Below are 27,455 nucleotides of genomic sequence, written 5' to 3' on the forward strand. Positions count from 1 at the left end.
ACAGGTAAAATGATAAAACATTTGCAGCTCAAATACATTTTGCATTACATTATCCCTTACTTTAATTACATATTAACCTAAAATGTGCTTCAATAACCCTGAGCCGTGTGATACCCACTGGGGCTTGGATATAGATGACAGGAAGAAAAAGGATGAAGAACAGAAAAGCTGACCAAAATAATAGAAGAAGAGAGGTGGGGTTAGGCAGTGCAAAATCACAATTCCCCAATAATAGTCTTTTGACTCTAAATACAAGCCTAATTCGAAAAAAAGTTCCTGAAAGTGCAGATGTGTCGTTATTATTAATGTGTACATGGTGAGGGACAAAATGAGAGATGAGTGCACAAGGTTTCGCTCCTGCAGCACAGATAAACCTGAACAGCAGCACAAGTCAAACAGTCAGCAGAGCAGAGGAGAATGAGAGAAAGAAGAGGGGAGGGGAGAGGAGAGCAGGTCCGGGATGAAGGGAGGGTGGGTGGCATGCTTACGGCATGTGACAGAGGGAAAGAGAGAGAGAGTGGAGGAGGAGGAGCAGAGGGAAAGGTATCATCAGCAGCAACAGCAGTGCAGCACAAAGACGAAAGGAACGGGGAAGGTGAGGGGAGAGAGAGCGAGCGAACGAACGAGAAAGAGAGAAGAGAGGCTGAGGTTTGAGGAAGACTGAACCGCAGACATGACCACGAGCTCATCACTCAACCGGACGTAACCTTGACGATCCTCATCTGCTGCTGCTGCTGCTGCCACCACACACTGGAGCACAGGCGATAGTGTGTGTGTGTGTGTGTGTGTGTGCGAGGGTGCGCTCAGGCGTTGCTATGAGATTCAGAGAGTTGCATCTTCATCCGTGCGCTCCTGCATGTGTGTTCCTTTAGCGTTCAGTTCAACTAATGGCAAAAGAGAGTCTGCAGTGACCGTCAAGTGAGTGAATGTGTGTGAGCTTGAGTTAAGTGTGCATGTGGTAGAAAAGGTCAGATAGGTGTAGAGAGTGTGTATTTGTAGCACAGGGTACGATGCAAGAGCAGGTAGGGTGTCCTGCAGCCTGAGAGAGAGAGATAAAGCAGTGAATGTGGACAGTGTGTGTGTGAGAGACCGAGAGATGCAGTATGGTTGAAGTCTCTGTGCCTCAGCATCATCAGATTTTCTGCTGCAGATGCTACACTAGCTCATCTCCGCACTAGAGCGCTACCCTGACACACACATACACACACACAGACGCTCGCACGCACAAACGCACACAGCTGCGGCTTTCAAGAGGAGCCCGAAATATCCGTTCAAAGGTCAACAGAGGGACACTGGAAGAGTTGCCGAGGGCAGAGGTTGTGACACTTCAGGCTGAAGGTCAGAGGCGGAGTGAGAGTAAAAAGCACGGCATCATGGGCGAGTGGACTATACTGGAGAGATTGCTGGAGGCTGCGGTACAGCAGCACTCTACTATGATCGGCAGGTAAGAGCTGTAGTGCAGCACACACACCTCACACAAGGACTGTGCATGTGTGGGGAGTGTGCAATACAAATATTCTCATAGCACTTTATGTATTAAGATTCAATTTGTTCACATTAGTAAACGCAGTCCATATAGGTGAATATTAATTAAATACATTTTGTGAACATTTTAACAAGTTCTATCTATCTATCTATCTATCTATAAAAATTCTTTAATTCAGCAAAGATGCATTAAATTGATCAAATCAAGTGACAGTAAAGACTTTTACATTGTTACAAAAAACCTATTTCAAATAAATCCTGTTCTTTTGGACATCAAAGAATCCTAAAAAAGATGCATCACATTTTTTTTACAAAAATATTAAGCAGAGCAACTGTTTTCAACATTGATAATAAAAATAAATGTTTCTTGAGCAGCAAATCAGTATATTAGAATGATTTCTGAAGGATCATGTGACACTGAAGTCTGGAGTAATGATGCTGAAAATTCAGCTTTGATCGCAGGAATAAATTACATTTTAAAATACATTACAATAGAAAACAGTTATTTTAAATTGTAATAATATTTCATATTTCATTTGTTTTATGTTTGATCAAATAAATGCATCCTTGGCGGGTAACAGAGACTTCTTAAAGAAATAAATACAAAAAAAAAAAAAAAATCTTAGTGATTTTAAACTGTAGCCTATACATTCCTGTCCGTCTCTCTCTTTGATGCATGAGTAAATTGTCAGTAATCAATAGGCTGCATTATGGGCCTTAAAGACTCAGAACAAGAGATTTTCTATTAATAGAGAGATTTCAAATATGGCTGCAGAAAATGAATGGTTGATACAAAGCATATTGAAAATGTCTAGGAAGAACATTACACTCCCATTAACACACAAACATGCACCCACCCACACTAACCATGTGTGTCATGAAGGCATGTTGAGATTGGGAGCTTAAAATTTGCACCTTTGTGTTTGTGTGCGTATGTGTGTGTGTGTCAGAATTGAGTAAGCACTACTCTCTGCTGTGCTTATTAACCTTAACTGCAGGTAGCCTCACATCAAGGGCACGTCCTTCTCCTGTCTGTGAGAGGATGTGTGTGTATGTGTGGGTTGTGGCACAGAGGGCATGTAAGTGAGTGTGTGCAGGACACTCAAGTTTATATATTTCACGCAGACGCACACTGAAAATAAAATTCTCTGTTTTTTTAGAAGAACGTTCATATCTAGTCAATTACATGTTACAACACAAGGATACATAAACAGACACTTTACTCACTCCAATGACAATTCATTGGGCATCCCATCTGGCTCGTCAACATCTTCTGTTATGTATTAACTTCATTGTTATATGAGGGTATTTATTTATTAAGTCTTGTACTTTTCCTACTCAGTAAATACGTTAGCTTCTCATTAGATGTTTTTGGTGTTTTTCATTTAATGAAACTTCAGCCTGTAAAAGAGTACTGATTTCACTTCAAGTGATGTAATAAACTTCCATCAGTCCAGCACTGCTTTAACCAGCAGTCAGTCACTTCACATCAATCGATCACAAAACATCTGACACATAATGGAAAGCAGACTTGCCTTCATTTAATGAATCCTTAATGTGGGCCTGTCTGAGGTTAGTTAACTGTTTCATATATAATGCAACACTTAATGTGAGGGAAAGGCACACACAGACATACAGCCATTATTCTATCAGGGTGAGAACTTTCTATTGACTCTATTGTTTTCTATCCTCTAACCTTAAACCTAACCATTATAAACACCTTTCTGCATGTTTAAATTTTCATTAAGACATTATATAGTGGGTTTATTAAGTGATTTTTTTTTTCACCACTAGCTGCACTCTAGGGTTTTTGACTCAATTTTAAAGAACCCTTTAAGCCAAAAAGGAGAAATGTCTTAAATGATTGCAAAATACTTTCATGTTTAACAGGTTATTTCAATTTTTTCTAGTGATACAGTATATTTACGAGCTGTTTAATTCATAAATTGTAGTTAAAATTGAATTAAAACTAAATTAATTAATTAAAAAGAAATTTATGAAATATTCTAATGTGGAAACCCCTAAAAGGTTCTATATATGAATCGCCTGACAGAACCCTTTAATGTTCTATATAGAACCTTTTCATCTAAGAGAATGTTTAGGCAAAACCTGACCCACATATACATATAGACTGATGCAAATGCACACAAAATCACTTAATTTTTCAAAAGCTGGTGCTGTTTTGGAATCTGCATGGCTGTGTTGTGTTGTTGAAAACACGTGTCTGCTGATATATGTGTGTCTCAGTGTGAGGTAATCAGCTCTGTTCCTTTGAGGTCTGATCAAGCACTTGAGGCCAGAATCATAGCGACAGAATGAATAAATGAATGAACAGATGAATAAAGCCTTTACTATCATTCATCAGCTGCTGCAATCCCTCCCTCCCTCAGAACACACATTAAGACAAACACACTGCAGCTCAGATACACTCAGTCCCAGGCTTTATGAGTATTGACACACACACACACACACACACACACACACACACACACACACACAGCCTATTCTCTTTCTCGCAGGGAGAGAGTCTAAATGGTGCTGAGCAGTTTGATCTGTCTGTACCAAGCTAATCCTAGCAAAAACACTTGTATGTGCGGTTGTATGTGTGTGCTTGCAATTGATAGATGATCTGTTGTAGTTTCAACCAGTCAATGTTTTCTTTCCGCCGTTGTTTTGAGTGGTCAAAACATTGTAATCTATACCGTTCACCATTTACTGTCTGGTCAGGAGAACGTTTGGGTCAACACACACACACACACACACGCACGCACGCACACACACACACACATTGGGTCTCCATGTTTTATAAGGACATTCCATACATGGTTTTTATATTGTACAAACTGTATATTCAATCCCCTAACCCTATATCCTACCCATCACAGAAAACTTTCTGCATTTTTACATATTCAAAAAACATCACTTAGTAGCTTATTTTTTATAAGATGTTTTCCTCATGGTGAACAAAAATTTTCCCCACAAGAATTTCTGGTATAACTATCATTGAGGGGACATACCTGAACCACACACACTCTCTCTCTCTCTTTGCATGTTATTACTATAACACATCTCTGCATTCTATAGTCAGTGGCTATATCCGTGCTGAAATCTACTAATATTCTTTCACAGATTAAATATAGAATCATCAGTCTCTCGATCTTTCATAATCTCTTGCCACACACGCACACACATCCTGTGCAAATGCAGATGAATAGGCGGCACCTGTGAGATGGAAGTACAGAGAGTAATGTGCTAGAGAGAGCGAAATAAACAAGCCCCATATCTCTAACATTAGCATTAGCTCCTACATTAATTACTTAGCAATCTATCATTAAACCCATTCCTAAATTAAAACTTGTAGTATTTGTGTACATATAATACCATTTAAAAGCTTAGGGTCAGCAAGAGTTTTTTTTAATTCTGGAAGGACATAAATGAATCAAAAGTGACATTTATAATGTTACAAAAAATCACAATACATGCTGTTCTTTTGAACTTTCTATTCATTAAAGAATCCTGAAAAAAAAAAAAAACACCATTGCAAATATAACTAAATTAAGCAGCACAACATTTTTCAACATTGATAATTATAATGTCAATCTTTCTTGAGCACCAAATCAGCAGATGACATAAGCCACGTTCACACTGTACGTTTTGACAACTGCTTTTACTTACAGGTGTGAGTCTCTAAATGTCCCGTTCACAGAGCAGCTTACAGTAGCATCTCGAACACTGTCTGTATGAATGTGCAACGAGAGTCAAGTATATAGTCAAGTATTTAATAATTTTCAGGACTCACAACCGCATTCTCAGAATATTTGCGCTGTATGAACGGAACCGTACTGGACAACTAGTGTGTCACGTCATACAGTGCGAGAGAGCCGCTCTGTTAAAGGGTTAGTTCACCCAAAAATGAAAATTCTGTCATTAATTACTCACCCTCGTGCCGTTTTACACCCGTAAGACCTTTGTTGATCTTCGGAACACAAATTAAGATATTTTTGTTTAAATCCGATGGCTCCGTGAGGCCTACATAGGGAGCAATGACATTTCCTCTCTCAAGATCCATAAAGGTACTAAAAACATATTTAAATCGGTTCATGTGAGTACAGTGGTTCAATATTAATATTATAAAGCGACGAGAATATTTTTGGTGCGCCAAAAAAAACAAAATAACAACTTATTTAGTGATGTCGAATGATGATTCGGATCGTGTGTCAAACCGCCAAACTGCTGAAATCACGTGACTTTGGCGCTTCGAACCTCTGATTCGACACGCTGATTCATTACACTCCGAATCTTCCTGAAGCAGTGTTTTGAAATCGCCCATCACTAAATAATTTGTTATTTTGTTTTTTTTGGCGCACCAAAAATATTCTCGTCGCTTTATAATATTAATATTGAACCACTGTACTCACATGAACTGATTTAAATATCTTTTTAGTACCTTTATGGATCTTGAGAGAGGAAATGTCATTGCTCCCTATGGAGGCCTCATGGAGCCATCGGATTTCAACAAAAATATCTCAATTTGCGTTCCGAAGATTAACGAAGGTCTTACGGGTCTGGAACGGCATGAGCGTGAGTAATAAATAACAGAATTTTCATTTTTGGGTGAACTAACCCTTTAAGGTGTTTTGTGTGTGGTTTCGCTTTCTGTAACTTACTGCGACAGAGATATGAACTGTGCGTCATCTTAAGTTGTTAGATCCAGTCTGTTCTGTTCTGTTCTCCACCAGAGCGGCTCCAGTCGGTTTTGTGTTTCTTTTCCAAATTCAAACGCTGTGTCATGCGCGAGACGTCGCAAAGAACGTTACACGCGAGTGCAACACTTAAAGACTCCGGCTGGCGCGTGTTTACATGCTGCTGTTGCTTAATGAAGTTTTGTTGGATGAACTCGCGGTTCAGTTAGTCTCTTGTCATGTCAAAAGTGATAATACTTTTCAGTTTTATGGACGTCGCCATCTTTGATATTACGTTGGTCATTGTCGTTATGGTTACTAGTAAGAGAATATGTGCTTGACTCTCGTTGCACGTTCATACAGACAGTGTTCCAGACGCTACTGTAAGTTGCTGTGTGAACGAGACAGTTCAAAACTCACACCTGTAGGCCTAAGTAAATGCGGTTGTCAATCCCAAAAACTGACTGTGAACGTGGCTTTAGAAAAAATGAGTAACACAATATTAAAATTCTAGTAACTTTTCACTATTAGCTAATCAGTAGCTAACTACTATTTTTAACCTTACAAAAACCTCAAAAGCTTACAATTATTTCAGTCATTATAAAGAGTTATCATGTTTTTCACTTTAGAATACTGATCCAAATAACTAGTAATTCCTTCTGAAGGTTTTGGTAATACTTGAGTCATTCCTATAGTGGGTCCATGATCTACATCATGCATTATTCACATTAATTATGAATCTGTATATTGTAGTTCAACTGAGCGCTATTACTTAGGCTACTAATAACAGAGTTTCGTGTTAGTTATAGTAGTTACTAGAATGTTAACATTGTGTTTCTCATTTGTTCCTGTGTGGTTATTCATTAATGAACAATATTCTAAAGTGTTACCCAAAATTCATACATTCCTTGGAAATTTAACCAATGGCCTTGCTGTTTTTAGCTCCACACTCTACTGATTAAGCTACAGTAACACTATTTAAAAGTGAATACTATCATTTCGCAGCCCTTCATTCTCTCTTATCATACCACACACACACATACAGGCATTGTGAGTGTGTAGATCAGAACGCTTTGATAAAGTCTGTGTACAAATTGTTTTCTGAAGTCATAGTCCACACGTACATATAACATTACCCCACATTTTCTCATCCTTTCATCTATTTAGTAGGATTTGTCTCTCGAGAATTTATTATTTTTTTCTGCATTCCATGTCTTTTTTCACTAAGGATGTAGGGCATTACTAGTTGAAACTTGTTTGAAGTAGGAAGTCTTTATTGACACAGAGGAGACGCAGAGGAGAAGAAAGAGAGTGAGAGAGTTAGTGGAAGAGATAGAGAGCATATGAGGTAAATCTCTAGAGTGCTAGTCATTTGCAAACACATATCTGTCCCGGTGTCCTCGTTTTCTATGTTTGAATAAGTGTGTGTGTGTTTTGGGTTTATTTAGCTATCCTTTGGAGACATGTGTGTCTACAGCAGTTATTTAAATATGATAAAATCTCTCTTTGAGGGCATTTGAGGATGCCCGCATTTGGAAAATCAGTAACAATTAGCTTTTTATAAAAACAAAAGAAGTCTATGATGTCCTCATTTTGATGTCCTCAGTATATATGTGTTAGTCTCTATATGTGTATGATTAATTGTTGCATGAAAATAAATGAGAAAAGCATACAAGTTCCGCACACATGGCACTTCTTCAGAGCTCTATCTGTGGAGAGGCAGGGGCACTGGGACGCATGACACAGGTCAGCTGTATAAAATAAGATGAGATGGTCAGCTATAAATACATGGCTGTTGTAAGTAAATGCTTTCTTACCAGGGACATTGTTTATCTGAAGAGCAAATGTGTGTTTTGATGTGGAGAAAGAGAGAAGATGGAAAGAGACACAGAGAATGTGAGCTGAAAATTACTGAAAAGCTCTCGAAGTTCATGAATGATAGATAACCTGCAAGATGCTGTTAGTTTTAGTAAACTTTCCTTGTTCTTTCTGATACATAAAAATAAATACAAAACTTTTGGAGTGTTATTTCACTCCTATAAAACTTGTTGTTCTTTGTGTGTGTGTGTGTGTGTGTGTCAGTATAGACCTACTTGGGAAAGAGAATACTTCTATACTATTCTTACTGTATGTGAATGTGTGTTCTCTTTTGTTTGCATGTGCACCGCAAAAAGTTATTTTCTTACTCACTATTTTTGTCTTGTTTATATATATATATATATAGGCATATATTTTTTCTTCTTTTAAAGGGTTAGTTCACCCAAAAATGAAATTTCTGTCATTAATTACTCACCCTCATGTTGTCCCAAACCCGTAAGACCTTCGTTTGTCTTTGGAACACAAATTAAGAAATGTTTGATGAAATCCGAGGGTATCTGATCCACACATAGGCAGCAACTTCATTGCACCTTTTGAGGTCCAGAAAGGTATTAAAGACATCGATAAAATAGTAAACGTGACTACAGTGGTTTAACCTTAATATTATGAAGCGATGAGAATACTTTTTGTGTGCAAAAACAAAACAAAAATAACGACTTTATTCAACAAATTCATCTGTCTCCTGTCATACTGCTACCCTATTTTCATTGCAGAGCTTCAGTGTTTATGTATGCCTGAATGCAGGCTCAGTATACCCCTCGGATTTCATCAAAAATATCTTAATTTGTGTTCCGAAGACAAACAAAGGTCTTACGGGTTTGGGACAACATGAGGGTGAGTACTTAATGACAAAAATTTTATTTTTGGGTGAACTAACCCTTTAAGCCAGTGGTTCACTAACACATTCCTGGAGCCTCCCCAACACTGCATGTTTTCCATGTCTCCTTAATCAAACACACCTGATTCAGATCATCAGCTTATTAGTCGAGACTCCAAGACCTGAAATGGGTGTGTCAGACAATGGAGACAATGTGCAGTACTGGGGAGGCTCCAGGAATGTGTTTGGGAACCCCTGCTTTAAGCTAAAACTTACTTAATTTTTTCAGAAAACAAGACGTAATATTTTAAGACATTTTGCATCTCAGGTAAATGTTTTAGAATATTTAGATATTTGTACTTGAAAACTTTTTGTAATTGAAAGAAAAAAAAAACACATATATGGCATTACAAAATGTGTTTAAAGGTTTGTATGTCTTTAAAAACAACAAAAGCACAGAAAGCTTGACAGTTTAATGTCTGAACATGTACCGTACACATTTCCAGCTGCTAGTCACACACACACACACACACACACACACACACACACACACACAGGTTTGTTTTGCTATCAAAGTGAGGACATTCCATAGATGTAATGGTTTTTATACTGTACAAACTGTACATTCTCTCCCCCTACACTACCATTACCCCTAAACCTACCCATCACAGAAAACATTCTGCATTTTTACATTTTTAATAAAACATTGTTTAGTATGTTTTTAAAGCTATTTTAAATATGAGGACTCATGAAATGTCCTCATATTTCATGTTTACGTCGTAATACCAGTGTAATACCCATTTCATTATACAAATTTGTGTCCACACACACACACACACACACACACACACACACACCAGGTGCTGTAAAATGAGTCCTTCAGTGTGTTTTATTTCATAAATATGTTGTTTCTCAGTACATGCTCTCAGTCGTCTCTCTCCATCTGTCTCTCCGTATCTGTCTATTTGTCTAGTTGCTTCTCTAGTCTGCCTCTGCCCATCTGTCTCTCTTCTTCCCTCCTTCCTTTTCTCATCATATTCAAGCTCTTTCTTTCTCTCTCTTTAGTTCACCTTGAGATGTCTTTCTCCATCCCTATGTGTTTTTCTCCACCCCCTATTTCCACACTAATTTTTCCTCTCTTTCTTGGTATGTAGGTTTGTGCCTGCCCTGTGCCCTTGCTACGCTTACTTGCTCTCTTTTTCTCTCTTTCCCAATATTCCATCAATCATTCCTCCCTCCCTCCTTATTGCTCTCTCTCTCTCTCTCTCTCTCTCTCTCTCTCTCTGGTACAGTGCAGAGTGCTGAGTGGTTCACTATGTGGTTACTATAGTAACGGCAGCAGGGAGTGGGGGATGTGCTGCTAATTTAAAGACCCACCAGGGCCGTTAGCCATTGATACAGTTAAATTAGATATTTTTTTATCCTAATGTAATTATTATAATTGTTATATAAAGGTTACACCATCTGCCGTTTGAACTGAGAAACATCTCTTGCTATTATACAGTAAAGTGTCATTGACTTTGATCAAGAGTCATAACTGTCCTACTTAGCGCAGCGCAAATGTTCACCATATGTCCATTAAAACCAACTAGACAGCACTGTGCTAACATTAGCCTTTCTGATTCAGACTCAGAGCACAAATTATTTCTCATTATTATTTTCACATTCATTTTCTCTAGAGCGATTTCAAAAAACCAAATCAACCAGCTCCAGAATGAATCATATTACATTATAAATTAATTACATTATAAACCTTTATTTGTTCAAATTAAATTTCAGAATATTCAAATATGCACAAATATCAAAACTGGTCTGTTGTGCTCTATTTCTTAACATTTAGCGTTGACTGCCCATCACAATGCTAGTAATGTATAAATAGCTTTGCTGAGGTAATTCTGAAAATGAATTGTGATCTCTTTCACCACTAAGTCCAGGAGGAGGAACCTGTGCTTGAGACTAGAAACTTAAACCTGTTTGCCTTCATCACTCTCTTTTTCTTGAGTGTGCCATCTTGTAAAATATAGTATCATTCAAAAGTTTGCGGTCACTGGGGGAGTTAAAACTGTTAAAAAGTTAAAAAGATGTTACAAATGATTTTTATTTAAAATAAATGCAGTTATTTTAAACTTTCTATTCATCCAAGAATCATGAAAAAAAAAAAAAACACTATTACGTTTCCACAAAAATATTACATTTTTTAGACTTTTTTCAAAAACATTAGAAAATCTTACCAACCCCAAACTTAAACATTAGTGAATATGTATATCTTGTACATCTTAATGTGCCAATTGAATCACAATGATGTAGAATAATCGTTTATTTATAAGGCTGGTGCACATTGTTTCTACAAATTTAATGAAACTTCACTGTAGAATGGCACGTTAAGTTACAAGGACAGTCTCTGTAGAGAAACTTGCTCAAGGACACATACTGGTTATAATTCAAGCATTGCCCCATACAACCTTTTTTTTTTTTTTTTACCAACCCAGATCTTCAACCACTAAGCTACACTATCCAATATGCTAAAAATAAGCTGAGGGACTCGGACTGAGGGCTATATGAATCATTCTTTAAGGATGAACAGAAAATGCCATTGTTGCAGCATTAGTAGCTTAACACATCTGATAGGGCCTAAATTAAGTACACAATACTGAATGTAAAATATATGTACTAGCTCTCACAATGTGTGTGTGTGTGTGTGTGAAAGAAAATGTATGTTCGCATGCATCAAGACCACCCTGCAATGTAATAACGTCATGGCTGGTTCTAGAGCAAGGTTATTGTGAGTGAAGGACGGTCTCAGCACAAGTGTGTGTGCATTTGTGTGTGTGTGTAGGTGTGTGCGAGGATGAGAGTTAGACAGACTGAGGACAATTTGTGTGCTCAAGCTGCATCTGTTGAGAGAGAGAGAGTGTGCGTGAGACAGAAGGGTGGAGATGTTTCGCTCTAAATGGCACACTCACAGGAGACCAGGCTATGCGTAAAGCTTCAAGGTGTTGTACTTCTCATCAGGACACTCACGCTGTGTGTTATATGTCACATTAGTATGCTGCATGTGTGATTGTGGGACTGAACTTTGATCACGCACATCTGCTCTGTTCTTATCTGTCACTATGATTGGATGAGTATTTTTGTGTCTAGATTTGTGTGTATGTTTCTCCATTTATTATTCCACTGAGTACAGATTTAAACTTACAAAAAGCTGATAAGAGAGCAGAGATGGGGATAGAAATGCATACATGCACAGTCCAACACAAACTCTAATGGTCTTGATGCAGTATGCCAGTTATCATCATCATGAAACATATGCCTTCACACACACACACACACACACACAAATGAATGAATGCTGAAACATGAAAGGTGTTCTTGAATGGCCTACACAGATATTTTCAGTCAGTGGCGTGCACAGGGGGTGGGGGGGGGGATCAGAGGGGGCCTGAGCCCCTGCCCCTTTGATCGTGAAAGTGCCCTTTGCGGTCACATCGCGGTGCCCCTGCGTTCCCATTTCTCCCACCCCCCGGAACGCGATTTCTACCGAGGGCAGCCGTCAATTAGGACACTTTTCCGCTCACACTGTGTTGCTTTCTTTATCACAGAAGAAGTGGATAAGATGTAGTATTTTATTTTGATAATCCCTACACAATATAACATTAGGCTCACAAGATTTTTTACTTTTATGAAAACAAGGATTTGTGTCACATTGCACAAATTTTGACTGGATTTTGCAAGATGGGGATAGCTGCAGGTCAGAGTAATGGCTGTGCTGAAAGGGGGCAGGCCAAAAGGTAAATTGCTACAACAGAAACTAATCCCTAATCCCACCCCACACCCTGACAGATAGCTTTCGAGACCTTTCGGCACGCACATTACTCCAACCTGCAGATACCCAAATTTGAATTTTGCTGTTGCAGATAGATTTCCAAGGTCTGTGACCAAACCCCTGGATCATGGCCAAATCGGTGCTCGTTGCAGTCGCCGATGCTCGTTAAGTATGAGCAGGTCAGTGACGTGATCTGAGCAGTCTCGAGCAGTCACAGACACTGCAATATTTTCAAACCTGTTTGATATTATCGCCACGTGATCTTGTAGGGTGTGCAATGCAACGACAAGGTGGACCTAATCCAGTCAAGTGCAGATGGTATAAACGGAAAAATCTTGTAATCATGTATGAATTTATGTGAGAATTTTTTTTTTTTTTGATTAGGACTGCCTCTTGTCTTGACCAAATATCTTGTAGTTTGTGCACCTCATCAGCGTCGTCTTGTGTAGTATTTGCGCTGCTATGACAAGATGATGACAGATGACAAGAAAACTTGTTTAGTGTAGTATATGAGCACCACAGCAATTCAGCTAGTCTTACAGTCCTGTAGTGTAAGCTTGCCCTTAGCGGAACTGAAGCAATCAGAATAAACATAATTCAATGTGTTCATCAAATGTCATTGTTGTTACCGGTGAGTCTAGCCATGGCGTCAGTGCTGTCTCAAATCGGACAAAATTTCAAATCAACATGTACTGCTTGAATTCAAACACACCACATGAATTCGATCACACCTAGTGAATTTTTTCAAACAGGTTTACCCATCTTCCATTGGTTGTACAAACAGATAGTCTCACACCACTGGTTGAACCAGTGTTACAATGTCGGGCTGGTCTAATTAAAAAAATTCTGAACGGTTTAAACTTTTTTTTAGGAAATATAGGAATGGTTTAAATTTTTATTCTATATTAAGCTGAAATAGACAAATGTTTTTTAACTTAAAAAATGAAACATTTCAGCTTTAAATCAGTAGCAGGTAATTTAGAAATGCTAAATACCTGTTTACCTCTGCTTCTTACAGCAATTACTCATTATTTTGTCATGTTTTGTGCATGTGTGTCTGCTTTTGATAGATAGAGGGAGAAAAACAATTTAACAGTGTGCTATTTGTCAGTCTTCTTCAAAATGAAAAAAATGAACACTAATCCTTTTTTATCTTTTCACTTTTCTTCCTTTCTCTCTTCAATCCTGTTTCTACCATTGCCTTTCTCTTCCTTGCCTCTTTCTGTCACTTCCTTTCTCTCCCCCAAAGGATCCTGCTGACAGTGGTGGTGATATTCCGGATCCTGATTGTGGGTATAGTGGGAGAGAAGGTGTATGAGGACGAACAGATTATGTTTATCTGTAACACGCTGCAGCCAGGTTGCAACCAGGCCTGCTACGACAAAGCCTTCCCCATCTCCCATATCCGTTACTGGGTTTTCCAGATCATCTTGGTGTGCACGCCCAGCCTCTGTTTTATCACTTACTCAGTGCACCAGTCTGCCAAGCACAAAGATCGCAGTTACACCCTCCTGCACGGCCCGTACATCGACCATGGACATGGACCGAGCCGCAAGCTTCGCAACATCAATGGTATCCTGGTGCACCCGGAAAGCAAAGATGACCGCGACTGTCTGGATTTAAAAGACATTCCTAACATTCCGCAGGGGGTCACGTACTCCAAAAGTGCCAAGATTCGTCAACAGGAGGGCATCTCCCGTTTTTACGTCATACAGGTGGTGTTCCGGAACGTTCTGGAAATTGGCTTTCTAGCTGGCCAGTATTTCCTGTATGGATTCAACGTTCCCGCCATGTTTGAGTGTGATCGCTACCCCTGCGTGAAGGAGGTCGAATGCTATGTGTCACGTCCCACGGAGAAGACAGTTTTCCTGGTGTTTATGTTTGCTGTTAGCGGGATCTGCGTGGTCCTAAACTTGGCAGAGCTCAACCATCTGGGCTGGCGGAAGATTAAGGCGGCAATCCGTGGTGTCCAGGCTCGCAGAAAGTCCATTTGTGAGATCCGGAAAAAGGATGTTTCCCACCTCTCATCTGTGCCCAACCTGGGCCGCACCCAGTCTAGCGAATCGGCCTATGTCTGACAGCGAATAGGGGAGGGGCTTAGACGAGGTTGGGAGTGGCTGGTAAGGCGACGGCCACGCCCTGTGCTGCAGACTTGACACTGCTAATTTTATGCATAGATCGGACAGGGTGAGAGAGGGGTAGGGTGAAAATAAAAAAAGCAAATGAACCAGTGAGGACTGTAGAAAATCAGATTTGGGATTCTAAACTTTATGGACAATAAAACTGCTTTTTCAGACTTTATGATGAGCGCTTGAGAACAGAACAAGGGCTCATACTTGGTACACAAACACATTTACACCGCAAACATACACACGCACACATACTGATATCCCTGAGCCCCGCTGAACAACAAAAGTCTTCCAACAGAAAAAGAGAAATTTAAGAAACAAAATTGAGTTGCTCAATGTCAAAAGAGATAGAAACAGAAAAAGATGGAGGGAATGTTCAGCATGTGACTCAGAAGCATTGTAAAATATAAACAATTTTCTCTAGGGTCAATGCTGAGACATCCCTCACATTTTGAACAGCCAGAAAGAGAAAAAAGGAGGACAAACAAAAGAGTATAAAAATGTACCTCAGCACAAACTCCTCTACGCCTCTCCCCCAATTGCTTTCTTTCATTTCATTTCTTTCTTTCTTCTTTCTCTGTCTCTTTCTGCATAGTTTTATAGATATAGCTATCAAGTATACAAGGCAAGAAGAGAAAACGAACATTCATCTTCTGATAAGCTACCCCCACATTTGCTGGAGGGCCATAAGAGACTCCATCCGCAAAAATCAACACTGACACACCACAGTCCTCAGTCCAAATTCCTCTGTTTCACCAGCCCCCCAATCATTACTGTACATATCTTAGAATATTGATATTGCAACATCCATGTATTTCACACACTGAAGTGTAGCTTTTGCAATTATTTAAAGAGAAGTACACATTGATTGCCAAAAAGAAAAGAAAGAAAGAAAAAGAAAAAAGAAAAAACAGAAAAAAAAAAACAATAATTGTGTTGTTTATCTGCATTTGTTCTGTAATGAACAAGAAAAATAGTGATTTTATACTATGGGCATTTCCAGACAAAGGCATGTTATGATGCATCATTAGAATGGCTAGATAGTGTTACGAGCTGTGTATAGAAACAGACTGTTTCTTTTTTGCACCCAGTATTTTTGAGGTGTATTCTGAAGCATGCGGGAGGAGATCTATAGCTCTATGGGAATGGCAGAGAGAGTCTATACCAAGTAAGGCTCCAATGCAGCAATAATATATAAAAATATATATAAATTATAAATAAATTTATGTCATAAAAATAAATGAATAAACTATTAAAGAAATAAATGAAATATAGTGCCATGAAGAGTTCTTCTTTACTTGTTTGTGTGTGGATATACGTGTATTTCCATCCAAGTGGGCATACTGCTGGAGGGTTTTTATCCGGACTGCAATTATTGCAGGGATGAAGGCAGTGAAAGCATAAATCACAGACTCTCTCAAACCAATATACACAGCACTGGATCACCTGCATAGATGCATAGATAGTTTAAACCTAGAGATGAAGAGAGTGTGTTTTACTTTGACCCAGTTGGAAAATCAACACACACTAAATAGGCTGACACTAATTGGGTTTCCATCTAAATGTTTGACATTTTTAAGTGAATTACTAAGAGAATGTGCAACGTTACATGTTTTTATCAGCTATGCACTTTATTTGAAGGACCCTCTTCTGTTGCCGTTTTTGTTGTGAGAATCAGCGGAAACGCATTTCCAAACAGTAAAAATATCAAAAACGAATTTCTCCATCAGCTCAATTTTGACATGAGAAAATCCACCTCAGCCTATGAATTTGGGAAGTTCATGCACATATCTAGCTTTTACATTCAGGATTTCTTATTTCAGAATTTGCATACAAATTTATTGTTGGATAGAAAGAAAAGTGTTAGCCATGAATAGCCAAATGAATCCATGATCTTACCTGAATCATTAGCAGTAAAGAGAGAAGCTGCTAAATTAAGACATTTGAAATGAAATGAAAATGAGTATAGATAAGACAGTGTAATAGTCGCTAACTAATGTGGAATGAGTCAGAGCTGTTAAACAAGCTAAGTATAGCTCCTATTGTCTGTGCTGCTGGCATCTCTCTTCATATGGAATACAAATGATCTTGCACTGCAGCTATGTTTTATTCAGGATCAGTGCTGTCCTCAAAGTTATTTCAATTTTAAATCATTAATACTGTTAAATAAATGTTTGGAAATAGGTCTTCTATCATATTTATAGTTTTTTCTTTTAAGTGATCGTAGCCCATTCTCAGAATTCTAAAAAACTTTATGGGGACATTCCATAGACATCATTCTAACCCTAAATCTACCTTTAAATTGGTGGTTCATTATGATTTCACTTTTTTAACTTTAGTTAGTGTGTAATGTTGCTGTTTGAGCACAAACAACATCTGCAAAGTTACGACGCTCAAAGTTCAAAGCAAAGGGAGATATAATTCTTTTCAAAGAATTCTCTCTTTAAGAACTCGAACAAACGGCTGGTAGGGACTACAGCGAGCTTCTTCCCGGGTTGGTGACATCACTAACTCTAAAATTTACATAAACCCCGCCCCCGAGAACACACAACAAAGGGATGAGGCCATGTTATTGCAATATAGTAAGTAACACAAATGAAATAGCATGTCATAAAAGCAAGATGACAACATAAGTTATAACCGTAATTAAGCTAACTATACCTGTTCTGTCTTCATGCTGTATATATTCTCTGGCTCTGTAGGATCTTACAACAGTTCCCACATGAGCGATTCATAGATTATCATGACAGAATATGCTAATTAATGACTTTAAGATATCCCACATCAGCTACATAAATTAAGCAACTAACCATTCAGAAAAGTCTTGTTGCATTCTACATGTTTTCACTTCTTCTTGAGTCTCTCCATGTCCGACTTCGTTTTAAACATAAAAGGCTGAACAGTTTCTGACATTTTCAGTGAGTCTTTGTGAGGTGATCGGCACTGCTACCAGTACTATGTGCTAACACTAGCTCTTGAAACCGTGCCCTGTGCTTAGGAGCAGCAGCTCATTTGCATTTACAGGGACACACACAAAAACGGAGCGTTTTTGCTCACCCTCAAAAAGTGACAAATTTAACATGCTATAAAAAATGATCTGTGGGGTATTTTAAGCTAAAACTTCACATACACACTCTGGGGACATCAGAGACTTATTTTACATCTTGTAAAAATGGCATTATACCACCCCTTTAAACCCATCACAGATTTTTTTTTTTTTTAATTTATAAGCTGTTTTCCTTATGGGGACCAAAAAAATGTCCCCACAAGGACAAGGATTTCCATATTGCCATCTTTGTGGGACATTTTGTCGTCATAATTGGGGGTTTACCAGGACCACACACACACACACACACACACACACACACACACACACACACACACACACACACACATTTGTGCTAACATGGTGAGGACTTTCTGTTGACTTCTGTTGTTTTTATTGAGTCAAACATGTTTTCTTTCCACTACCCCTAAATCTAACCCTCACATGAACCTTTCTGCATTATGTTACTTTCATTTAGACATTATTGTGTTTATTAAGCTGTTTTCCTCCTTTGGTCCCCACAAAATATACAAAACCTGATCCAAACACACGTGCACACAATTATTCTAACAGAACTCTTCTTTAAAGGGTTAGTTCACCCAAAAATGAAAATTCTGTCATTTATTACTCACACCGTCGTTCCACACCCGTAAGACCTTGGTTCATCTTTGGAACAAAAAAAAAGAATTTTTTAATGAAATCCGAGAAGAATGTGACTCGTCCATAGACAGCAACATAATCACCACTTTCAAGGCCCAGAAAGGTGCTAAAGACATTGTTAAAAAAGTCGACATGACTGCAGTGGTTTAACCTTAATTTTATGAATCACTGCGCCAACTGCGTAACAGACTGACAGGGAAGAGGAAAAATTATTTTTGTTTTGTTTTTGCGCACAAAATGTGTTCTCGTCGCTTCATAAAATTAAGGTTGAACCACTGTAGTCACGCCGACTGTTTTAACAATGTCTTTAGCACCTTTCTGGACCTTGAAAGTGGAGATTATATTGCTCTCAGATTTCATCAAATATTTCTTAATTTATGTTCCGAAGATGAACAAAGGTCATACGGGTTTGGAACGACATGAGGGTGAGTAATTAATGAAAACTGGTTGGTAACTGTAAAACAAATCCAAATGAATCCCAAATGTAAACTCTGCAACAGTGTAGTCAGTGAGAAATCCTGTCATAGAAATAGCTGTTAAATTAATTTCAAGCTGTTTTCTTAGTATAAAATCTACTTTGCGTCAACACTGACATCAGTTTATTATTTTGTGACTCACGTCCTTACTAAGAAATGCATGCTGCTGTGATCACCAAGTTGTACTGAGGAACACTTAGCGTTTCAATAATACCAGAAACATCTATTATTTACTCTACTACAGTGATACTGCAATCACACTCTCCTGTACACACCAAATGACTCAGCATTAAAAATTAACTCTTACTGGAAGGGTGAAAGAGAAAGGCAAAGGCAGAGTGTGTGCAGCTGTAAATGAAATAGAGAGAGTCGTGTATTTACCTGTTAAACAAGTGAGAATAAAAGATGCACAGAAAAACATGAACCTATCTGACCTTTGATCCTGCTGACCTTTGACAGTGATGCAAAATCTATTTTGGTCTTTAACTAAAAAGCAGTAAAGCAACAGTAAGCAGGAGGAGCAGTGGAGACTTGGTCATCAATGTCATTTTGCTTTGTGATTTCCTGATGCTTTTTGACAAAAACTCACTTATAATTAATTATAATATATTATAAACCAGTGCAAAAACACACAAGGTGAAAAGTGACAATTAATTTTAATAATATAACCGGGGGAAAAGTTTCACTCATGTGAATATGATGAAGAGTATAATGTTCAGATTTAACTGTAATGAAATTGACCTGAAAATCCATTAATGAAAACATTGATTCACTGAGAACCAGTAAAATGAGAAATCAATATATTGAAATCAATCAGTATATTCTACTCATACGTGAAGGACACACACATACAAACACACACACATACAATGCGGTCTTTCCCACATTTATATGCAAAAGATCACAAAGAATTTATTTCTAAGTGATCTGACAAGAGGGGATTCGCTAAAGAGAGAGAGAGAGAGAGAGAGAGAGAGAGAGAGATGAAGGAAGAAAGGAGAAAAAAGGAAATCAGAAAGAATCACATCAGAGGAAGAAAGCAGACCTAAGTGCTCACAGCTAATCTGCTGCGCTCCAACTCCCAGACAAAACTGCACAGTCATGCATACACACACGAGCGCTTAACAAACTGTCACTTCAGCTTCACAGGTACAGTGCTTTAAGTAATCTAGACTTCTCATGATTTCCCCTGTGAGTGCCAGTGTGCTCTTGAGATCCTGAATCTGTCTGAAGTATAAACACAATCCCTTTCTACCACACACATTAGAACCAAAAACGCAGTGTTTGCTTCAGAAGGCAAACACCAGAAATATTTATTCTCTGGTACAAGAACCACAGAGTGATGAAAGTGTGCTCAGACTGGTATATAATAGCAAACATCATCAAATATTTACCAGAAGAATCACAGTCTCAGCCCAGCTGTACTTGAGCAGCAGAACCAGACGTTACGTTTCTTACATGACTCATGTGAATGATAAAGAGGGAGTGGGAGAGATGATAGATAGAGACAGTAAAGATGTCCTGACATTCAGAAAGGGATCTTAAGGTGAAGACTACCACATACACCCATCAATAACACACACACAACCAACACATACATATTCATTTAAAAACCCCATTAAATCAAAATGAAAGTTGTTTACACTTTAGAATACTGTTCCGTCATTAATGAATAACTACACAGGAACAAATGAGTAACACATTATTAACACTTTAGTAACTACTAACAAGAAACTCTGATTAATGAATTAGTAATAGTGCTTAGTCAAATGTGGTAGTTCACTATTAGCTAATCAATAACTATTTTTTTTCATATCTCCCAGAGAACTACAAGAACTACTATATGTAGGTAAGTGAAAGTCATGGTAACCCACAAGTAATGACTCAAGTATTACCAGAAATCCTTCAGAAGGAATTACTAATTATTTAGATCAGTATTCTAAAGTAAAAAACATGATAACTATTTAGTAACGACTGAAATAGCAGTATAAATCATAGATTGTAGAAAATATAAATCATAGATTGTTATGGAAGTCAGCATTTTGGTACATTATCAGTTTGGAAGATGTGATCCACACTACATCAGGAAAGATGCCACTGCCTATTGGCCTCACTACACTGACAAGCAAATGCTCCAAAAATAATAGGCTAAAATTGAGTTGTGTGGAAAGTGTGGGGTACACTGAAAAAAAAGAATCTTGTTTATTTTCACATGTTCTACAATCATCGATTTGGAATTCCAGGAAAGAAACAATGTTAAAGATTTTCTGAACAGTCTTTTTGAAACACTAAGACATGGTTTCACTATGTGATAGTCAGATAGTGAAAATGCATTTGAATGTGTGTGAAGTTTCAGACAATTTGCCAAAAATAATTTACCCTAATAGGACAAAGTAAGTTATAAATGACGAAGCCCAAAAAAAGGTCAAAGGTTAGATGTAGAAAACTAATTTTGAAAAATGATTTTAGACTTAAATATATAGTTATTTTTTCTAGCTGTGATTTCATAATTAGTCCCAGAGAGGGCTAAAGTGAAAAGCATAACTCTCTAATGACTGAAGTCATTGTAAGCTTTTGAGGTTTTTGTAAGTTTTTGGATAGTAATTCCTTTCAGTGGATGTAGTAACACTTGAGTGGGTTAACATGATCTTCACTTTAGAATACTGATCCAAAAAATTAGTATTTCCTTTAGAAGGATCTATTAAAACTCGAGTCAGTACTTTCCAAAACCTTACAAAAACCTCAAAAGCTTACAATTATTTCAGTCATTACTAAAGTCATCATGTTTTTCACTTTAGAATACTGATCCAAATAATTAATAATTCCTTCTGAAGGATTTCTGGTAATAGTTGAGTCATTCAACTGAGTCATTCACCTCAATCAACTGAGCGCTATTACTTAATTCTTTAATCAGAGTTTCTTGTTAGTTAATAGTATAAATGTTAATAGTGTGTTGCTCATTTGTTCCTGTGTAGTTATTCATTAATGACGGAACAGTATTCTAAAGTGGTACCTAAAAGTCAATATCATACAGTACGTAATGAAAGCCTATTTGTGATTTAGAAAGGAATGAGCCTTTTGATAAGGCCCATCCAAACTTCCTGTCAACAAATGGAACTTGCCATTTCATGCGTTTTTAAATTATATGACTGATTCAATTTGACATAAATTCTCCCTAAATGCCCGTATACTTCAAAAAAAAAAAAAAAAAAAAAAAAGAAAAAGAAGAAAAAAAAGTTTGTTTTCTCCAAATGTGAGGCAGTGGTCTACCCACCTTATTTTTCAACGCATAAGTAAGCTATTACCTGAATGTGTGAGACTTCTGTTTCATTAGACACTATAACTAGAACAACAAAGTGCAGTAAGTGGTAAATCTATTAGTGATACAAATCAGTGATGTGATTGGTGAGTTTTTGAAGAGTAGACTATAGTGGACACTAGTCATGTGTAGCTCATTATCAGTCTTAATTAGGTCACTTCTAAGCTCAGGGGACCTTCGTTGTAATCAACGTGTCAGAGAGAGTAATGTGTTTATTTTTGATTACTCTTCATTTAGCTTCTATACAGGACTGAAGGGTACATAAAGGTTAGCATAAAATTAGCATGTGAAGGTACTGCAGTGGGTTTGCGGAGAAGATATTTAAAACATACTGTAGATAAGTTTCATGATATTTCTAACAATTTAAATCAACTGATTGGTTAAACTTTATTTTGATACTTTAGACATTCTACTAACTATAGTAGCTTTGCATGACCCTGGAAATCAATTTAAGGCAATATATTGGCCATTCAAGTTCATTTCTGTCACTGCTGTGAACTGACCACAGCACAAAAAAATGAGGAATATGAAAAGTTTCAGTGTCAGCAGTCCACGACCAGCCTAAATCAACCATTGTACCAGCACAAAAACACACTCAGCAAAATATTGTGTATCGTTATCAACAAAATCTCTACAGAAAATATCAAAATATCAGTTTTTGTCAATATCGCACACCCCTATTAGGGATAGCAAATATCATTTGCTCAGTATCAAAACAATAGAAGTCAATAGAACATCCCCACCAACAAACATTTGTGTGAGTGTGTATACTTAAAAAAGCAAAGCAAGGGAGAAACGGAGAGAGAGAGAGCACAAGATGGCGGCGTCTTTGTAAATTAGAGAATGGGAGCAGTCAGGTATAACAGCAGCTGGAATAGTTACATAATGCCGATACAGCTCACCTTATCTCACATGGATAAATATGAGCTTTATTATCACTATCAGGATGTGAAACATTGCATGTTTACTAACTGAACGTATAAAGTCCACTAATGCTGCTTTTGTACAAAATAATATTCAACTGGAAAGCAATATCTATGTGATGAGTATTTGATTGTACGCACACCTGGATGATAAAACAATGATTGCTGTTTTCCCGAAGAGAGGGTCTTTATCATAATGAACTTGTTGGGTCTTCTCTGCAGTGCTGTGATGGACTCTGACTGTGTGGGCTGAGCTAGTTTTCCTCTACTCAACATTCACAAGCTAGCACATCGTTCCAAGTCCAGAGGCTTTTTATAGAGTAAACAAACCAAGCAGTTTAAAATATTCTTTTTAAACACCATAAAACCACACTCCAGGCAAGGGGTCCTTTTGTGCAGTCTAGATACAATTCCCTAGTTACAAGGCTGGGATGTTTTTTACAAGTGTATTGTTCTTTTGTGTGTGAATGTTGATTGTATATAGCGCAGTGCAGCACTGCAGTGCTGGTTCAGAGTTAATACATGACTGAGAGTGTAACTGAGATTAGGAGCCTCTTATAGTCTGGGTGTAAAGCGGTATGTGTGTGTGCGTGTATGTGTGTCTTGAGGAATGACCAGAGAAAAGTGCAGTGGCAGCAGATCTGGTCTGCAGCTCAGCATTCACCATCAGCCCCCTGTCAAAGCTCAACCCCACCCCTAGAGAGGGATTCTCCTTCAGCTCCTCGCTTCCATTTCAATAATCGGCATGCTCATGCTGAGCAAATTTGAACAGTACAAGATAATACCTGAACCGCCCATCTCTTCTACATTCACACACAAAGCAGACTTTCACAATCAATTAGTTCTGCGTCCAATTTTACACAATTTTTCCATCCATCCATCTACACATTCACACACACATTTTTGAACGGCCATTGCAGGCAGGCTAAGAATTAAAGATGTGTGAGATAAACATACACATTCTCACACTTAATACTGAGCATACTTTTCTTTCACTGTTATGGGTTGTTGATCAATAAAAAAAACTTTTTTTTTTTTTTACTAGGTAATATGAATGAAGGCCTGTTTCACTGATACCAATACTGATACTGATGCCTAAATTTTTTCTTTAATTTATCTGGGGATAAAATTACTAATTATTGCCAGTATATTACAGCATTTGAAAGCCAGACCTATATTATCAGATTTGTTTATCAGATGTGTTTGTATTAACAATTACAGAACATTAAAGAACAACTTTTAATATAAGTGAACAATATTAACTTAAACTCATTATAATAAATGTAACCAACCCGATCACATGAGAATGCGTATCAATAGTACGCGAGTGTAATCTCGTAGAATATATATACTACGCCAAAATGAGTTTTGGCATGCATATGATACGCAGTTTTTCGCGTGCATATGATAGGCTACGCACTTTATGGCGTGCATATAATACACTTGGTAGTTTTGGGTAGGGAAGTAGTGTGGGGTTTGTACGCCATAAACTGCGTATCATATGCACGCCAAAAACTCATTTTGGCGTATATTCTACGAGATTACCGTTGCGTACTATTGAATAGGTTCAATGTAACATATAGCCTATTTACAGTCAAACCAAAAATTATTCAGACATTTTTTATATATTTTTACTAGTGGGTGCAGGACACTATAGTTAATTTATGTAATTGAGGATAGCAAATTAAAGTAAACTGTGACATATTATACCCAAAAATTCTTCATACAGTGGACTACCAGTAAAATTGATAAAAATTTGGAACCAAAAATTATTCAGACATTTTGACCTGACCATGTTTTGCTTAAGTGTTATCTGACATAATTAAGATTATTTTTTTTCTGACAGTTTAACTCTGAGACCATTTTTTTAAACTAGTGAATAAATTCATGAATGAAATGTTCAAGGTGTCTGAATACGTTTTGGTTTGACTGTATGTGTGTGTGTGTGTGTAGCATATTAAAGATTAAAATGTATTAATATAATTTATATATATTCTGTTTAATCATTTTATATTTGTTCAAAATTATATTATAATATAATTTTATATTATATTAGTTGCACTTCTCTCAGGAAAATGTTGCACACAGCTCTATTCTGAGATCAATAGGTGGACTCTGTAAGGCTGCATAAATTAATTGCAGGGCTAATCTTATTTCCTAATTGCTCTTGACAGAGACTGCAAACATCCATCACAGTACAGACCACAGCACAAAGGACGTCACAGTGAACAGAGCAAAGCACAGTCTACGGTACAGTGCAAAGAGAGGAGACCACAGGCAATGAACGATTGACAGAGCAGTAGAGCACAGCGAGGTGCGGCGAGAACAACTTATAAGTCAAAGTAAAAACATGCCTATCATGCCTCTGTCTTCTTTAACACACACTCCCTCTCTTCTTGAAGGAGATTGATGGGTATGGGAGTGGGTTTCTTATCAGAAGCATAAGGAGTCTGTCTCGCTGAAAAAACTGCAATGCAGATACACAGAGACTGAGAGAGAGAGAGAGAGAGAGAGAGAGAGAGAGAGACAGAGGGAGAGGCAAACTTAAACTCTGTTAGCAATCCCCTCAAATTCTATCAACATCCCATTCAGCCCAACACCTTTTAGGATCCTCATATGCCCATGCACACGTCTGTTTTTCTATCATGGGAGTTTCTATTGACTTCTATTGTTTTTATACTGAGCTAATGATATTTTCTATCCCATAATCCTGCCCTTAAACCTCAAAGATTTTTTTTTGCATTTTTTAAATTTTATTTTTAATAATCACTTTTTATTGTGTTTATTAAGTCATTTTCATTGTAGAGACCATTGGCTACTCTTAATGTAAATGATTTAGGGATTTACTCTTTCTGCTGTGACATTTATTCCTCAAAATGTACACAAAACCTACACACATACACACACACACACACACACACACACACACACACAGAGAGAGAGAGAGAGAGAAAGACCTTCAAAACACCTTTTGTTATATTCAATGACTCTTTCTTTCATTACTCTCTCCAGCTTCATAGTCACTCTGAATCATCCTTCCCTCGATCTACAGTGGCACTTGTGATTAATACAGGGCAAAAAAATTGTCCTTGCCTTGAACCATTTTACAATTTGTGCTGTTTCTGGTGTGGAACATACACACTTTCAAACACATTGTTACACATTAAACATTATCTGCTTCCTAAACACACACACACACACACACACACACACACACACACACACACACACACACAGAGAGAGAGATTTTTCCTTAATAAATACAAACTAGAGCACAAAAAAACAAACAAACAAACAAACAAACATAAACAATGACATCATCCTGTCATTGGTTAGGATTAATTCTTTTGTTTACTAGAGAGAGCGGCACAAATATGAAATTAATAGATACACTGCCACCTGGTGTCTGATATGTTTAAAATACCACTTTCTTGCCCTGTGAGTTTTTTTCATAGCTTTCATGAAAAAAAGGCCAGTAGAGATAATTGACAAAGGTAAATCTAGATAGTGGAGGTCAGGGAGTGTTGTAAGACAGGGGGTGAGTTGTAACACCATCAGTTTAACAAATTAGAAATGAGCTACAGTGATGAAACCACTATCATATGACCACCATCTTCTGAGATGGCGGCAGAAGTTTGAAGACTCTGTGTGAAATATAAACGATATACAGCATAAAAAGTTTCTCATATATAAAAGAATGGACATCCCTTAGAATTTTAACATATCAGAACATAATAAAAATCATCTGGTCATTAGCAGGTCTTAAAATTAGGTAAATACGTCCTCCAATGTACAACAACAAATGACATATTAAACCATGTCATTATTTATTTAACAAAAATAAAGCCAAAATGGAAAAGCCATGGGTGACAAACTAAGTACACCCTGTAATTCATTTGCTTGTAAGCCACTTTTAGCAGCAAAAAGTTGAAGGAATCATTTTCTATATGACAGTATCAGTCTCTTGCATCGGACATTGACTGGGCCATTGCAACACCTTGATTCTTTTCTTTTTTAAGCCATTCTGGTGTAGATTTACTGGTGTCCTAGGGATCATTGTCCTGTTGCATGACCCAATATCGGCCAAGCTTCAGCTGTCGGACAGATGGCCTCACATTTGACTCTATATACTTTGGTATACAGAGGAGTTCATGGTCGACTCAATGACTGCAAGGTGCCCAGGTCCTGTGGCTGCAAAACAAGCCAAAAATCATCAA

General features: G+C 37.6%; 1 protein-coding gene across 1 annotated transcript; it reads left to right on the plus strand.

The window, feature by feature from the left end:
- The first annotated feature begins 502 nt into the window (after positions 1–502).
- Positions 503–16,084, plus strand: gjd1a (gap junction protein delta 1a). The gene is made up of 2 exons (XM_051892817.1): positions 503–1,444; positions 13,935–16,084. The coding sequence occupies exons 1-2, from the start codon at positions 1,374–1,376 to the stop codon at positions 14,761–14,763; spliced, it is 900 nt and encodes a 299-aa protein (XP_051748777.1). The 5' UTR covers positions 503–1,373; the 3' UTR covers positions 14,764–16,084.
- The last annotated feature ends 11,371 nt before the right edge of the window (positions 16,085–27,455 follow it).

This window comes from Ctenopharyngodon idella, chromosome 5 (assembly GCF_019924925.1).
Source record: "Ctenopharyngodon idella isolate HZGC_01 chromosome 5, HZGC01, whole genome shotgun sequence".
Lineage (NCBI taxonomy): Eukaryota > Metazoa > Chordata > Actinopteri > Cypriniformes > Xenocyprididae > Ctenopharyngodon > Ctenopharyngodon idella.